Source organism: Gouania willdenowi, chromosome 22 (assembly GCF_900634775.1).
Source record: "Gouania willdenowi chromosome 22, fGouWil2.1, whole genome shotgun sequence".
In the NCBI taxonomy this organism is placed as follows: Eukaryota; Metazoa; Chordata; class Actinopteri; order Blenniiformes; family Gobiesocidae; genus Gouania; species Gouania willdenowi.
The window spans coordinates 2771001-2786654 of NC_041065.1; the positions used below are offsets into that span (position 1 = coordinate 2771001).

The 15654-nt window shown below is 38.6% G+C and overlaps 1 protein-coding gene across 4 annotated transcripts in view; it reads right to left on the minus strand.

Moving 5' to 3' along the window:
- Window positions 1–15654, minus strand: part of LOC114456763 (gephyrin-like) — a 52958-nt gene that overhangs the window by 24881 nt on the left and 12423 nt on the right. For 2 of the 4 annotated variants that reach the window (XM_028438733.1, XM_028438732.1), the window contains exons 4-8: window positions 13276–13368; window positions 9949–10043; window positions 9806–9872; window positions 9126–9431; window positions 2913–3014 (exon numbers count right to left, since the gene is read on the minus strand). In XM_028438733.1, coding sequence (XP_028294534.1) covers window positions 2913–3014; window positions 9126–9431; window positions 9806–9872; window positions 9949–10043; window positions 13276–13368 — 663 coding nt within the window. The remainder of the gene's footprint in view (window positions 1–2912; window positions 3015–9125; window positions 9432–9805; window positions 9873–9948; window positions 10044–13275; window positions 13369–15654) is intronic. The other 2 variants (XM_028438735.1, XM_028438734.1) reach the window with 1 other exon arrangement.

The following is a 15654-nucleotide window of genomic DNA, read 5'->3' on the forward strand; positions in this document are numbered from 1 at the left end:
ATAACATTAAATCAATAACGAGGGACTAAAAGGTTGGTGTTATTTACTCACATGTGGCACATTCACATTGGGTCAAACAAACAAAACATCTTAAACTGATCAATTTGAACAATTTATAATTTCTAAGGCCCCCCAATTACAATAAAACATTTGTAACACATTGTAAATATGTGTTTGTCATCAGAGGATCACTGGTTCTAATCCAACCGGGTGAACCACTGAACCCTAACTGCTCAGGTTGTACATCGCTTTGGATAAAAACGTCTGATCAATCAAATTGTATTAAAGCTGTGAAGAAACCATGTATTTGCAGCTACATCTTTGAAACAAATCACAGCGATCACAAACTGTTAATCAATGCATGAAATATCTAATATTAATACTAGTGATTGACCGATTCATTGTCCGGCCGATTTAATCGACCGATTTTTGCGTGTTTTACGTGTATCGGCATCGGTTTTAAACTTTCAAAGCATCTTTTAACTGTTTAACTCAGCGTTTGTTGTTCCATGGGTACGTGTTGTGTCTCGCAGCTGTAGTTAACGAGCAGCTGGCTGGAGGTTTGGGGTGTGTGTGTGTGTGTGTGTGTGTGTGTGTTTCTTTCCCTCTCTCTGTTTCTCTCTCAGTGCTGCTCTGAGAAGTTTTTAATTTTGAGAGTCAGTTTACTACTTGTTTGAATATTTACTCTCGTTAATGTTGATGTAATTTACAACACAAACTTGAACAGTTTGTTGCTTAAAGGGATAGTTCGCCTATTTTAGACATGACGTTGTATGCAATCCTCACCATCACTATAGTGCATACACATTGTTTCACTCAGTGGTCACCTCCCTGGTCCGAGTTCTGGCCGTTTGAAGTTGGTCAAGAAAGTAGTCCCGGTTAGTTTCCGGGGCCACATGACTGTGCGTTTTTAATAGAAAAAGAGGTATGCGTTTGAAAGCTTGATTCATTTACATCACAAAACCGCCCACAAAAAAAATTCATACCTCCAGTTTTAATCGGCACTATTTTCTCTTCCGTTTCCATCAATCCGCGCTGCCGTCTACGTCATCCAGAGTTGCGATCGGCGGAGTCAGACATGTTGTCCGCGAGTCGCGCTATCAACAGTTGATGGGATTAGGCGCACCGATGACGTAGACGGCAGCGCGGATTGATAGAAACGGAAGAGAAAATAGTGCCGATTAAAACTGGAGGTATGAATTTTTTTTGTGGGCGGTTTTGTGATGTAAATGAATCAAGCTTTCAAACGCATATCTCTTTTTCTATTAAAAACGCACAGTCATGTGGCCCCGGAAACTAACCGGGACTACTTTCTTGACCAACTTCAAACTCGGACCTGGGAGGTGACCACTGAGTGAAACAATGTGTATGCACTATAGTGATGGTGAGGATTGCATACAACGTCATGTCTAAAATAGGCGAACTATCCCTTTAACGCACATCTGACATCACATTATTTTCCTATGTTAATTCATGTTCTGGGGTTGTGTTGGAATGGACTATTATTCATGTTTCTTTTTGTGTTTAATATTATAATTATATATATTAATACTCAATAATCGGGTTAATAAAATATATCTTCAGTCAGGCCAACTTTTGTCAAAGCTATTTTCAGGACAAGGACGAACAGTTCTTTCATAATATTTCATGAGATGTCTCACTCTATTTTTTACTTGTTTTATTATTTGTTAAATATTTTTTACTTGGTGTCGTTCTGCCTCACCTTTGTTAATTTAAATAAATGTTCCTTTTTTTAATTGAGACTTGTACCATTTGTTATCATCATTGTGTAATTTTTATGATGTAAATTGACAGAGCATGTAGTATCGGCTCCAAATATCAGTTCAAGAAAATCGGCAGTCTGTATTGGTTATCGGCTAAGGCTGATGGAAAAAAAATCGGCATTGGCCCTAAAAATCACATATCGGTCGATCCCTGATTCATACTAAGTGTAACATGGTTTCACAGCATGTGGTCTGGGGCATCACAGCCCCCTGCTGTCTATTCTCTGACACAATTCGGCTATACAATCAATATGTACAGTAATAATAATAAGTAGGGGTGTGCCATCTAAAGCAGTGTTTCTCAAATGGGGGTACACAATGGCACTACAGGGGGTACTTGAGAGAGAGAGAGAGAGAGAGAGAGAGAGAGAGAGAGAGAGAGAGAGAGAGAGAGAGAGAAAGAGAGATATAAAGTGTCACACCCCAGGCGTTAGATGACCGGAAATAAAAAAAAAACTATTTAAGGTTTGAGTGAAAACTAAGGTTTTCACTCAAAATCTCTCGATACATGGCCCCATTCATTCTTTCCTTTACACGTATCAGTCGTCCTGGTCCTTTTGCAGAAAAACAGCCCCAAAGCATGATGTTACCACCCCCATGCTTTACAGTAGGTATGGTGTTCTTTCTCCTCCAAACAGAACGAGTTGAGTTTTTACCAAAAAGTTCTATTTTGGTTTTATCTGACCATATGACATTCGCCCACCGTTCTTGTGATCATTTTGACCCCACGGGGTGAGATCTTGCGTGAAGCCCCAGATGGAGGGAGATTATCAGTGGTCTTGTATGTCTTCCGTTTTCTAATAATTGCTTCCACAGTTGATTTCTTCACACCAAGCTGCTTACCTATTGCAGATTCAGTCTGCAATAGGTAAGAAGATCTATACACTGGAAATAGATCTAATATCTATCATTGTATCTGTGTGGTCACACCGTGCTAAAGAAATTGAATTATAAATATATATATATATATAAAAAAACTGCTAGTTATTGTTATTTTGAAACACATATTTGTGTCATATTCAAGGACAGTAAAGATTTCTGTGTAAAGCTGTGTAAAAACAAACGTTTGACGGGCATGATGACGTGATGAATGAATGATGAATGGAGGTGGATGGAGGAGTGGCTCACCTGCTGGCTGTGAGTACAGGAGCAGGTGAAATGAGAGGGAGGAGTGGGTGTGGTCCCAGGCAGGTAGGGCGCTCCCTTAGCCATGACCACAGCATGGCTCGTCTGACGCACACACACACACGCACGCACGCGCACGCGCACACGCACACACACACACACAAACAAACACACAAACACACGTGGACACACAAATGAGTGAATGGCACGTCATGGGAATGCAAAGAAACACATTGATCACCTTTTTACTGAGAGCCTGTGCTTTGATTGGGACCGTTTTTGTCTTTTTAGTTACTCTGCCTTTAGAGGAATTTTTACACATGTGGCCAGTGTTGGGAACGTTACTTTGAAAAAAAAATTAGTTATAGTTGTTCACTACTTGTTCCAAAAAGTAACTGAGTTAGTAATTGAATTACTCTATAATAAAAGTAACTCATTACCAAGGAAAGTAACTATTTGCGTTACTGTTAAAAAAAAAAAAAAAGTTGCTATATGTCAAAGAATTCAGATTTTTTATATGCGTGTGTCATTGTGAGGTGCTTCATTAAATTTGAGTTGTTTACAACATATGTGGACAAAGTCTTCACTCCTGGATATAATGAACACTTCACATGTACGTTCTTGACTTTGACCATAATTAATATAAAGTAGTGTTTGTATCGTCACCTTAAAAATGACAACTTTTCATCAGACTGCTCCACGCTCACCATCTCTGCTGCTTCATCAAATCTGTAATGGTTGTGTGTGTGTGGCGCGTGTGCTGGCACATGTGTGTAAACACTGGCTCTGATTGGCTACCATGAAACATGACACCGCCTTAGCCAATCATAATCGCTCACCTTGTTTTTAACCCACCTCCTCACTACAGCTGCGCATGAAGCCAGGGGTGTTTTCAGTTTATTCAATCAATACATGTAACGCACCACATTTCACGTTCAGTAATGTTAGCGGCTAGCACCTCAATGCTAAACATGTAGCGGCTAGCACCTCAATGCTAAACATGTAGCGACTAGCACCTCAATGCTAAACGTGTAGCGACTAGCACCTCAAAGCTAAACATGAAGCGACTAGCACCTCAATGCTAAACAAGTAGCGACTAGCACCTCAATTCTAAACATGTAGCAGCTAGCTGTCAGTATCCAATACTTTCGAGGGCCTGATAGTTTTGGATCCTTTCAACACATGCACAAAATGCGTCTCCATCCGGTCGGCCTATTTTACGGCAGTTTGTGTATTATTTAAAAGGTTGAAACCAGCTATTAAAAAAGAATTTAAAATTTATGTTTTGAGTGAATTCTGATTTATTTTGGTTTTTATTTTATTTTCTGTTACGTCTTTGATTGTCAATTTTGTGTATTGTGTATTTATCCGTTTATTTTTACTTTAAATTAACAATTAAAAACACCACAAAACAGTCACATATTTACATGTGTACTATTAAAATATTTAATAAACATCGTATGGTCGGTTTACATTCAAATATCACGTCCCAGCTGCTCTGTCGTAGAGATTGCGAGTGAAGGAAGTGACTTGGTCTACGCGCTATGGCTGGGCGATTAATTGAATTTCGATTTCGATTTCGATTTTGGCTGCCCTCGATTACAAAAACAAGATAATCGTTATAAAACGATCATTCTGCCGCCCGCACGGCGCGTCTTGTGTGGTAAATGCAGCGACCCTTCCAACTGTGCACTCCGCCCCGCCCCTTCCCAGTCCCCGGTGCAAGTGAGTGTTTAGAAAAATCTTGTGGAAGGAGACGGTAGAAGATGGCAGAAAGGGAGCCTTTGGTCGTGAAGAAAGGAAAAGTGAATTCTGTGGTGTGGAAACACTTCGGTTTTGAGGAGTCTGACTCGGAACAAACTAAGATATTGTGCAAGATATGTCACGCGACCGTGTCTGCACCTCAAGGAAACACAACCAATTTATTTAACCATTTAAAGTCCACACACAGAATAATATATGACCAAGCAGTGAAGGAACAAAACTCAAAAATGAAAAGCTCCTCGACTCCTGCCACCGCCACGCAGTCCTCAATTAAGGACACGCTTTATAATGCCACCGCATATCCACCCAGCTCCCGCAGGCATAAAGAAATAACTGATGCAGTCACATACATGATTGCCAAAGACATGAGCCCTATCAACACCGTTAACGACCCGGGGTTCATTAAACTGATGAACACAATGGACAAGCGGTATGTGTTACCATCACGTCACCATTTTAGCAGAATTGCGCTGCCTGCACTTTATGACGAATGTCGTGGAAAAGTTGCAAAAGAAGTGTCAACAGCAGTATATTTTGCCACCACAATGGACCTATGGTCGAGCCGCACCATGGAGCCATATATTAGCCTCACACTTCATTACATCGACGCGGATTTCACCATAAAGACGAATTGTCTCCAAACGGCTTTTTTCCCCGAAGACCACACAGGGCAAAATATAGCCGATGGCCTGAGGCAAGCGATGGCTGCATGGGACTTGAACGAAGAGAAACTCGTCTGTATCACAACAGACAATGCCTCAAATATGAAGCTGGCAGCTGAACTCAATGGCTGGATGAGGCTGCAGTGGTTCGGGCACAGACTCCACTTGGCCATAGGTGAGTAGTAGGTTTCCTTCTCCTGATTGTGTGATGCAATTTATTAATAACTAAACAAATCATGTACAACAGTGGTTCTCGAACTTTTCACAGTCCCGTACCCCTTCAGACATGTAATCTTAAGCCATGTAGCCCCTACTTCTGCACACTTAAAAATTATAATAATGAAATGCAGTTTTTTTCCAACTTTGGGGTCAGGACCCCATGTGGGGTCGCCTGGAATTCAAATGGGGTCCCCTGAAAAGTCTAATAGTTTATAATGATAAAAAAAAAAACAAAGCTGAATATCAATGTATTTTTAAAAATGTTGTAATTATTATTTTTCAAATTTTAACATCACACAACAATCTTAAACTGTATTGTATACTTTCACTTTCTCAAATATAAATCTAGTTCAAAATAAATTGCAGAATAAAAAACAAACAATAAACATTATCAAAAGCTAATTCTAGAAAGAAAGAAAAAAGTCTCTGGAGATTAAAATGGGGTCACAACCCAAAAAAGTTGGGAACCACTGATGTAATAAACAATGTAGCCCTACAGTGAAATGTGTCTCTGAATAATATATAATAATAATAATAAATTAAATAATAATAATATTCTGTAACCATGGGTTGTCTTACATCAGCTAATGTGTAATTTGTGGCAAAGCATGGAGGCTCCTGACTGCTGGTCGATTTATATTCTAGTTTCCATTTTTTATTTTTTTTATTCACATACCCTCTATGACAATTTGCGTTCCCCACTTTGGGAACCTAGGATGTAGAATATATCATGTTAGCTATCTATCTATCCATCTATCACACACACGATAATGTATTTAATTCCTAATAATAATTCATATTTCCCAGCCTATTGATACATTGATGAAGATTATGATGATGGTAATGATGATAAATGTTTATATTTATTGTACTTTTAGAGAATGCAATGAAGGACCACAGGATTGGCCGTGCAATGGGGGTCTGCAAAAAACTGGTCAGTGCCTTCTCCTACAGTTGGAAAAAAAAAAGGGAGCTGACAGATGTACAGAAGAGGCTGAATTTGCCTGAACACTCTCTTACGACGGAGTGTCCAACGAGGTGGGGGTCTCGGCAGGCTATGATTGGCAGGGTCCTAGAGCAGCAGAAGGCCATTGCAGAGGTCCTCTACAACGACACAAGAAACAGACACCTCACCAGCTCATGGCAGGACATCGATGTACTGGAGGCCATCAACAAGTCACTAAGCCCTCTCGTTGAATTTACCGATGCACTTTCTGGGGAGCAATATGTGAGTGTGTCTTTCGTCAAGCCAACTCTCCACCTTTTCAACACATCCATATTGGCTGTGCAGGAGGACGACACAGACCTTGCAAAGTGTATCAAGAAGAAGATCGTGGGCTATCTCAATGAGAAATATGATGATGCACCAACACAAGAGCTGTTGGACATGGCTTCAGCCCTGGACCCAAGGTTCAAGCTCACATATGTGAGTGAAGACAAGCATGGGTCAATTGAAGAAAGACTGTCATCTGAGATGAAGGCTGTCATGGTAATTATAATTATAATAATAATAACAATGCTATGGTACTAATAACAACCAGTAAATACAATGTAATTTAATGTAAACAAAAGTCGTTTAAGTTATACTTTATTATTTCTAGTTGTGAATAGACATAACCATTTAGTCAGATTAAACATTTTAATAATTTCTCTTCACAATATTCTCCTCCTCCTTTTCCCAGGAGAAGGCCCCTGAGAGAGCAGTGACTCCTGCTGATGACACTGACGCCACCGCTGCTGGTGGTGCACGAAAGAAGAAAGCCCTGGGCAGCTTCTTCAAGCCGGTCATTGAAGGCACAGCTCCAAGATCCGCTGCTTTGCAACTGGACCAGGACCAGGACAAGGCCATAGCTTTTGAGCTACAGTCCTACCTTCAGGCAGGGACACTGGACACTGAGGCGGACCCACTAGAGTGGTGGAAGGTATCCCAGAAGTTCTACCCACGGCTCTCCAACCTGGCAAGGAAATATCTTTGTATTCCAGCCACAAGTGCCTCGTCAGAGAGGGTTTTCAGTACAGGTGGTAATGTCGTCACCTGCCTGCGCTCATCCCTGAAACCAGACCAAGTTAACAGACTGGTGTTCCTGGCTAAAAACCTTTAAGAGGTTGTAGGTGTCAGATTGCAGGGAGCCTGGATGAGGGAGTATGGGACTAGGTGCCAACTACTGTTGTTTTGTTTTTAAAAAGAGTTTAAAAATAAGTTTTGGCAGCTGATTTTTCTTGTGAGTACGATTCAGTCCGTTTATTCTTGTTAAGACTAATTTTGGCCAAAAGGGTGTGCCTTTACCTCAAATATAGTTTTAATTTGTTAACTGTTATATCGTTAATATACTGATTAATACGACAGTGTTTTTTGCAGTACTAGGTAAGGTTGTTGTAGCAAGTGCATTACACCATAGTTGGAGTTGGAATATTTTTTATGGTAAAGTAATTTTGTTTCAGTGTATAATACTTTAAGTCTGGGATAGTGTTTATTTTTTATTTTTTACATATTATTTAATTCTTTTTATCAATATATTTTTTATCTTAATTATTTGCATTTTTCTTGTTTTTCACTTCAAGCTTATGGTGTTAAAAGAAATACCAGAGTTAAAAGATCAATAAATGCTTTTTCTCAAATCAATGAATAATCGTCTTTAATAATCGTGATTACAATATCAATCAAAATAATCGTGATTATGATTTTTGCCATAATCGAGCAGCCCTAGTACGCGCATGCGTTGGAAGGATCTGAAAGGATCAAGACCATGAAAGTATCGGGCACTGACACTAGCACCTCAATGCTAAACATGTAGCAGCTAGCATGGACACTCGAACAGTGCTAGCTGCTACATGCTGGGGGCACGCCGTGTTGCCAAAACTGGACAAGATGACAGGGTTCAGAGCCAAAATAAATAAATAAATTCATGACTGACAAATGAATAAATTCAGTGGATAAATATTATCTGTGTTTTCATTGTTTTTGATGTTTTGATGGTTTTTGATGTGCTGACTTATGTCACCACATTCGGACCTGATGTTTTATTTACTTTGTGTTTTCTATTATTTGGAGACTGATAAAAGTACACATTAATATTTCCCCTGATGGTCTAAACTAAAGGTGTCAGCAGCCCTTGGAACTAGTCTCTAATACAGAGGAATATAAATGTCTACGCCTGAATCTATTCAAGTCTGTTAAAACAATATGACTTTACAAAGACACTTTTGATATATATCAATCTTTTGATCTGCCACAATAATGTGATTTAAATAAAAATACATAAAGTTGAGAACATTTCTAATTAATTACAGGGCATGATTAATTATTCGCACATTTTTTTAAATCTCTTGACAGCACTAATTATATCTACATTTTGTTTGGAGACAGCTGTAATCACATCATTAAATCAGCCTCAGAGCAAATGAAGACTGTGATTTCCATTTTAATATTTACTCTGCAATGTTTTATTGATCACGTTTAAATAACTCTGCAGTCTACCATGTGTGAGAAGTACAGTATAGTCATGCGGCGGTGACCCATTTTCCCCACAGTGGTGATTAAAGTTGCATATGTGGCGTTTCCAACAGTTACCTTGGCAGCGATGGCAGCTGCGGTGATGTGGGAAGAGCCGTGCTGATGGTGGTGGTGGTGATGGTGGTTATGCGTGTGTCGCCCGGCTCGCCTTCTGTCCTCCTCTTCGTCGTCCTCTTCCTCGCACTGGGTGCCGCGCTCCATGGTGTGCATGTTGGAGTGCGTGTTGGCGTAGGTGTGAGACAGCAGGCTGGACGGCGAGGGAAGTTGCTCCAGGGCGGAGTGCGTGGACTTCACCCTGACGGAGGCCTCACGCAGCAGGTCGATGGCGTGAGGCAGAGCGGGAAGGATGAACTGGAAACACTCCTGTAGGAAATAAAGGAGATGAAGGTTTAAAGATCCAGTATTCTGCTATTTTTCACATCATCTCCATTTGTTCTAAGAACCACAACAACATACAGTAATATTTGAACATACCAATATATAAATGGGGCCCATTACCCTATACGTGTCACGGGGGCTCCATTTTGCAAATGATTACTCCTCCGTTAGTTCTCGTTAGTTTGGAATGCAATTTGGTATTAATACTCTTAATAAAAATATTGATATGATCATTGATATGACAAACTTTCACTAATTTAAACATTGGATTTTTGTTTTTGTGTGCCCCCCCTTTGGCCCTCGACATGAAAACATTTATAATATTTCAAAGAGGACAAAGTTGGATGAAAATATGTCACCTGGGAACCCTTCTTGCTTCCTGGAAGGTTGATGATTAGAGTTTTCCCACGAATGCCACACACTGGCCTGAAACCAAGGTGGTGTGAGAGGTTAGAGGTGTGGTTACAACAGTGTGGGCGGGGTCAGTGAGCAGCGTGTTCACCTGGAGAGCATGCCCAGTGGCGTCACGTTGAGGGAGCCCATCAGCATGGCCAGGGCCATTCCTGGTGCCTCGCGCTCAATCACCTCTCTGGTGGCCTACAACACAACGACACGGAGCTCAGCAGGGGCGGAGCCAGAGGGGCGGAGCCAGAGGGGTGGAGCCAGAGTGGTGGCTGGGGTAGCTTCAATCTAGTTTCTACCGTGTGAGCGCAAGGGTAGGTGTCAACTATAATTGTAATTACGTAATTGATAATTACAATTACGGCATAATTATTATTGTAATTAAAATAATCTGTTGCTGCGGTAATCATAATTACATTGGAATTGAGTTTAGATAATTGACTTTGTAATGTAATTGCCATGAAAATTCTGCAAAAATTGTCAATTATAATTACATGTTATAATTCTACACATATGTAGTTAATAATTTTTAAAATATGTTTCATATCAAGCTTTCACACATTTTACACCACCACACCAAAAATATTAAAATCTAGATTTTCATTGATTAGGAAGCCTAAGAAGGTAATCAATAGATTAGAAAATAGATGATACATATTTGTTTTTAGTGTATTTTACAGCTGATTTAGGACCCGTTAGCATTAGAGATGCTAACAAAAAGCTAACACAAGAGGAAGGTTAACTTTTATTTGGTTATTTATTTCAGACTCAATAATTGTGATTAATTGTAATTGAACTTTAGTAATTGAGAACATAATTGCAATTGTCCTTCTTCAGGATAAAAAAAATATTGTAATTTAATTGTAATTGGAAATCATGCTGGTCACTGCAATTGAACAAGGGTATTTGAAAATGTAATTGTAACTGAAAGATGTAATTGACCCTAAACCTGGTGTGCACTCGTAGTAAATAGTGTTAAACATTGGTCACAGAAACACACTGGGACACTTTTTCAAGGCTTCTTGTTGTATTCCCCATTCCTAGAGTGCAGTGTACATTTCTATTTGTTTTTTATGAGGTGTATATTAAAGTTAATCATTGCTCAAGACCAAAAAGAATCACATTTTAAATGTATTTGTGTTAATATTTACACAATAGTTAGTAGTAAATAGTTTAGCTCTTTATTCCTCCTCCATGTGGTTTTACTTGTTTTCTTTTCTTTTATGCATGCATAACCCACTAATATTAGAGAGTCCAAATGATTAAAAACAAAACAATACATGTATACTTTAAAATAACAAACTGTACAGCAGTCCTATAACAATATTTATGATTATATTACATATTACTATTATAGTAATATTAATTTAATTTTAAAAAATCAATTAAGCATAAATTGCAATACAACACTAAATATAAATATAGCCTCACATGGATGTTTAGAGATATAATCACACAAGAACACAGAATGTTTCATCAACGCATGGTCAGGTCAGAGAGACGGAAATGTCAATTCTCACGCAAAATATGAGCAATACGATGGACTTTACCTTCTGAAACGGAGATATCGTGTTCTCAGTGTGTTTGTTTCAGTGCATTTCTGCTGTGTATGAAAATCATATTTGGTAAGATTTATATGAAGGTAGATACGTTGCAAAATGTCAGCGCTTATCGAATGTGATGTGAGCTTGTGTATAAAAGAGACTGATATTTACACATAAAATTACAGCTGCAAACGTGTAATCCAACATTTATTCACGTTTTTTAATTACTTGTGTAAATGATCGTTTACAACCACAAATCTCCAGTTATAGCTTCTCATATCTACCGCTACAGAAACACAAACTACTTTTCTCGTGTGAATCTGCGCTGCTTGAGTTTTGCAACACATTTTGCGAGACGTCTGTAGCAAAACTGATTCATGCTCATAGTTTGACCAATCAGAAGTGAGGATTTGGAGACAGTGGGCGTGTCTTTTTAGCACAGCAGCCAGTGATATGAACGTAACAAAGTCATTTTTCTTCACTGTAAAGGCAGGATGTTGAAATTTGCCTCCACAGATTTAAGAGTCATTTATGAACAAAAATAGAGTGATTCTCCTTGTTTATATTTAGGTTAACGCTATGTGGAGATGAGGATCTAGAGCTGACAGTTGATGCAGTGGCCAAGCGTTTAACGTATTTTACAAAATCTACAATCTGTATAATGTGACGAAGCAATAAAACAATGAACATCTATGTGAACTGTCTCATAAAAATAAAGAAAGATTCTGTAAAATACATTAGATTGGAGAAGTTGTAACAGGAGAGTTGTGGTTGTAAACAATCATTTAAGCAAGTAATTAAAAAACATGTGAATAAATGTTGGATTACAAGTTTGCAGCTGTAATTTTATGTGTATATATCAGTCTATACATTTTTTCCCAACATTTGTGACATGAAATTTATTTCAGATGTATGTGTGGACACATTCAACAAGCTCTCACATCACATTTTGCAACATATCTACCTTCATAGATTTAAGGAAGTTTAATAGCCTGTAGTGAGTCTGATTAGGGAAAGACAATAAAATAGAAATATGTAAGTGGAGACGCTCCATGCACAAATACACAATCTCTACATTAACTGAGGGAAACGGCTGCTTTGACAGATTTAAAGTTTTGAAAATGCCAGGTTTCAATCATTCATGAGCATTTTATTTTCTATAAGGGAACATTAATTTTACATTAAATGCAGCCTAATATCATATAATGTTTTTCATATAATGTTTTTCAACGCTGGAGTCGCCTGGAAATAAAACGGGGTCACCTGAAATGTCTAGCAATAATAATAAATACATATAAAAATTACTGATTGAAATAATTATTTTGTTTTGCACAGACAAAAAATACAATAAATAATTTAAGGCTTTTTATTTGTCCTCATGTGCATGAAAAAGTACATAATGAAATAATGTCCCAAAGTGACTCCAAAAACACACAATAAATCCCTCAATCAATCTAAAAACACACATAACGACAACAAAACCACACAAAAGTAAGTACACTAAAAATACAAAGAATGACTCCAGACAAATAAAACTGCTCCAAAAACACAGACAATGACAACAAAAGTACACAACATGACACTAAAAACACACAAAGCCTTGCTTGTTTCTACTTTTTTACATTTTTGAGAGAATATATTCACTGATATAAGTTAATTGGCTAGTTTTAATATTGATTATTAGTTGTATCAGTCTGAAGTTGACTGATATGAAGCTTGTAATAGTCTTTAGAATTGGGGAAATTGTATATCTAAATTACAATAAATGACTTTGAAAGTATAAAAATGTACTCTTACACATGATGTAATCCACACTAAATACAGGTCAACTATGTAAGTTAGTCAGTACAATATGTAACCTTTGCTTTCATGCTTTTATGTACCTCAGGTGTAACATCTCGTGGTGCAAATCCAGTGCCTCCAGTGGTGAGGATGAGATTCAGCTGCTGTTCATCACACCACTCCAAAAGAGTGTCCTGTGCACACGCACACACACACACACACACACACAATAATTAGCATATCACAGGTCACTGATGGCGTCTCTCTGCCTTTACTGGTGCTGGGACAGAAAGTGAGGACACATACACTAAATCCACTGCCTTTCACAAGTCTTTTATTAAATATTTAAAAGGATGCACCGAATATTCGGTGGCCGAATATATTCCGCCGAATATTGCAAAAAAAGCAACATTCAGCCTTCGGATTAGTGAGTTAAAATCAAACAACGTGCAGTGATTTTGAGTCTGAAAAGTGTGTGCGCAGTGCTGCAGGAGCACAGCAGCTGCTCCGCCTTTCAGCACACAAACACAGCCAGACTCTCTCTGTCGTCCGTCACCGCATAAAAGTTGGAAGCTGTCCAATTCCACAACGAGTCCGTTGTTAGCGCTGTGAGCCACGAATCCATAAACATCCTCATTGTTTCCTCCTTACACTACACCTGGTCTTGCTGCATAGACTGGTGTAGCATTAGCATGGAGTGCTAACTAGGGATGTAACGATTCACTCAACTCCCGATACGATTCGATTCACGATACTGGGTTCACGATACGATTCTCTCACTGTTTATTTTACAAATGGAACTGTAGACAAATGATGACTGAAAAATATTCCTTTATTTTTTTCGGGAAAAAACTAGAAAATACTGTACTATTTTCCTTTTATTTTTCATTGTCAAAAGAATCCCTTGATAAACTATTCAAATCAATGCAATTTAACTAAAAATAAATCCTGAATGTAATTAATAAAGGATTGTACTATATTTACATCAAATATTTGTTTGGACCAGCAGAGCGCGCTGGTAACCCAGTGGTCAGTTGGCATGCAGCTATTCTGGCAGTGAAGAAGAGATGCTATGCACTAGCAGACAGAGGTAATAGAAAAACCTGACTTTTGCAGATGTTCACGTAATGTTACAGATATTCTTTCGGTGCTAAAGAGGTAAGGAATCATTTATGAACATGTTTAAGAGTAGTAGGTGATTCCAAGAGAGGGAGGAGCTCAAATTCTAGGAGACGTGTTAGGTGACGTCACCTGCCAATGTGGGCGAAATCCAACTCGGCCGTTTTGAGCTGACTTTTTACAAAACTTTATTTTACACATTTAAAAGACAGAGAAAACTGTCGTCTCTGACAAATCTGTGTCTACACTGCTTCACACACGCTGCCCATGCCAAGGATGGAGGTTATTTCTAAGAATTGGTCAAAGTAACGCTTTAATATCGCGATACCTTGTTGCATAATATAAGCATAGGCAAAAAAATTTATGAATAAAATAATAAAAACATAATCATTTTGAGAGGTGTATTATGGACCTGCCAAAATAAATCCAAAATGCAGCTTGAAATGTTCAGCACCCACTGTAACTTAAAGGAGAGAGTAAAGTTGCTCAAATTAAGCAGTGTTATTATTTATTATGTTCTACATGATATATCATACAACACATACATGTGCTTTAGTATGGGAGATACACTTTAACATGAAGGGATAGACTTGCTGGAACTTGTAAATCACAAGGTTAGACAATAGGTAGGATAGAATAAATGGATCCATATGAATTAAAAGGATTTAAAAGTTCAACAATGTAGATTATGGCATTAGTTTCTGACAACGTTACTCCGCCTTCGCTGAATACATGCGCACTGCCGTGGCGGCCAGGGGATGCCGATTTTGTCGGGGAGGGGGGAGTAGATTGGATCAGCACCACTCAATCCACTGCTTTATATCCAGACAAGCGCGCACTGATCGCAGAGTTTGTTCGTTCTCTAGATCTGTTCCAGTCGCTTGTTTTCTCGGTGCATCACTACAAACAACAGACTAGTGGGTCTACGGAGCACTTGCGGTGTCCGCCATGTTGTAAACAAAGCTCTAAACTGCAACGGAAAGCAGGAGGGTCACATGTCATCAGCTGGTGCGGTGCTTTAAAACTTTTTTACTTGATTTAATTTTGTGAACCTTTTAATTTTATTTTCGCTGTTTTTTTCTATTTCCTAGTCACTGTGTTTTAGGCACTTAACATATTTGTATATGATGTACATTATATTAAAAATTGCATTTTTTCAAATTAATTTGGGAAAACTTCAATGAAAATTTTTGATCACTGGGGGGGCAATGCCCCCCCTGCCCTTCAGCAAATTCCTGGTATGAATACAAGATATATCGTTGATCGTACAAGTGGTATCATGATATAGTGAAGCGAATAAAGCTTATCTTTCCATTTGTGCTACATCGGTCCCAGGTGAGCGTCTTTTCAACAGCAGGAGC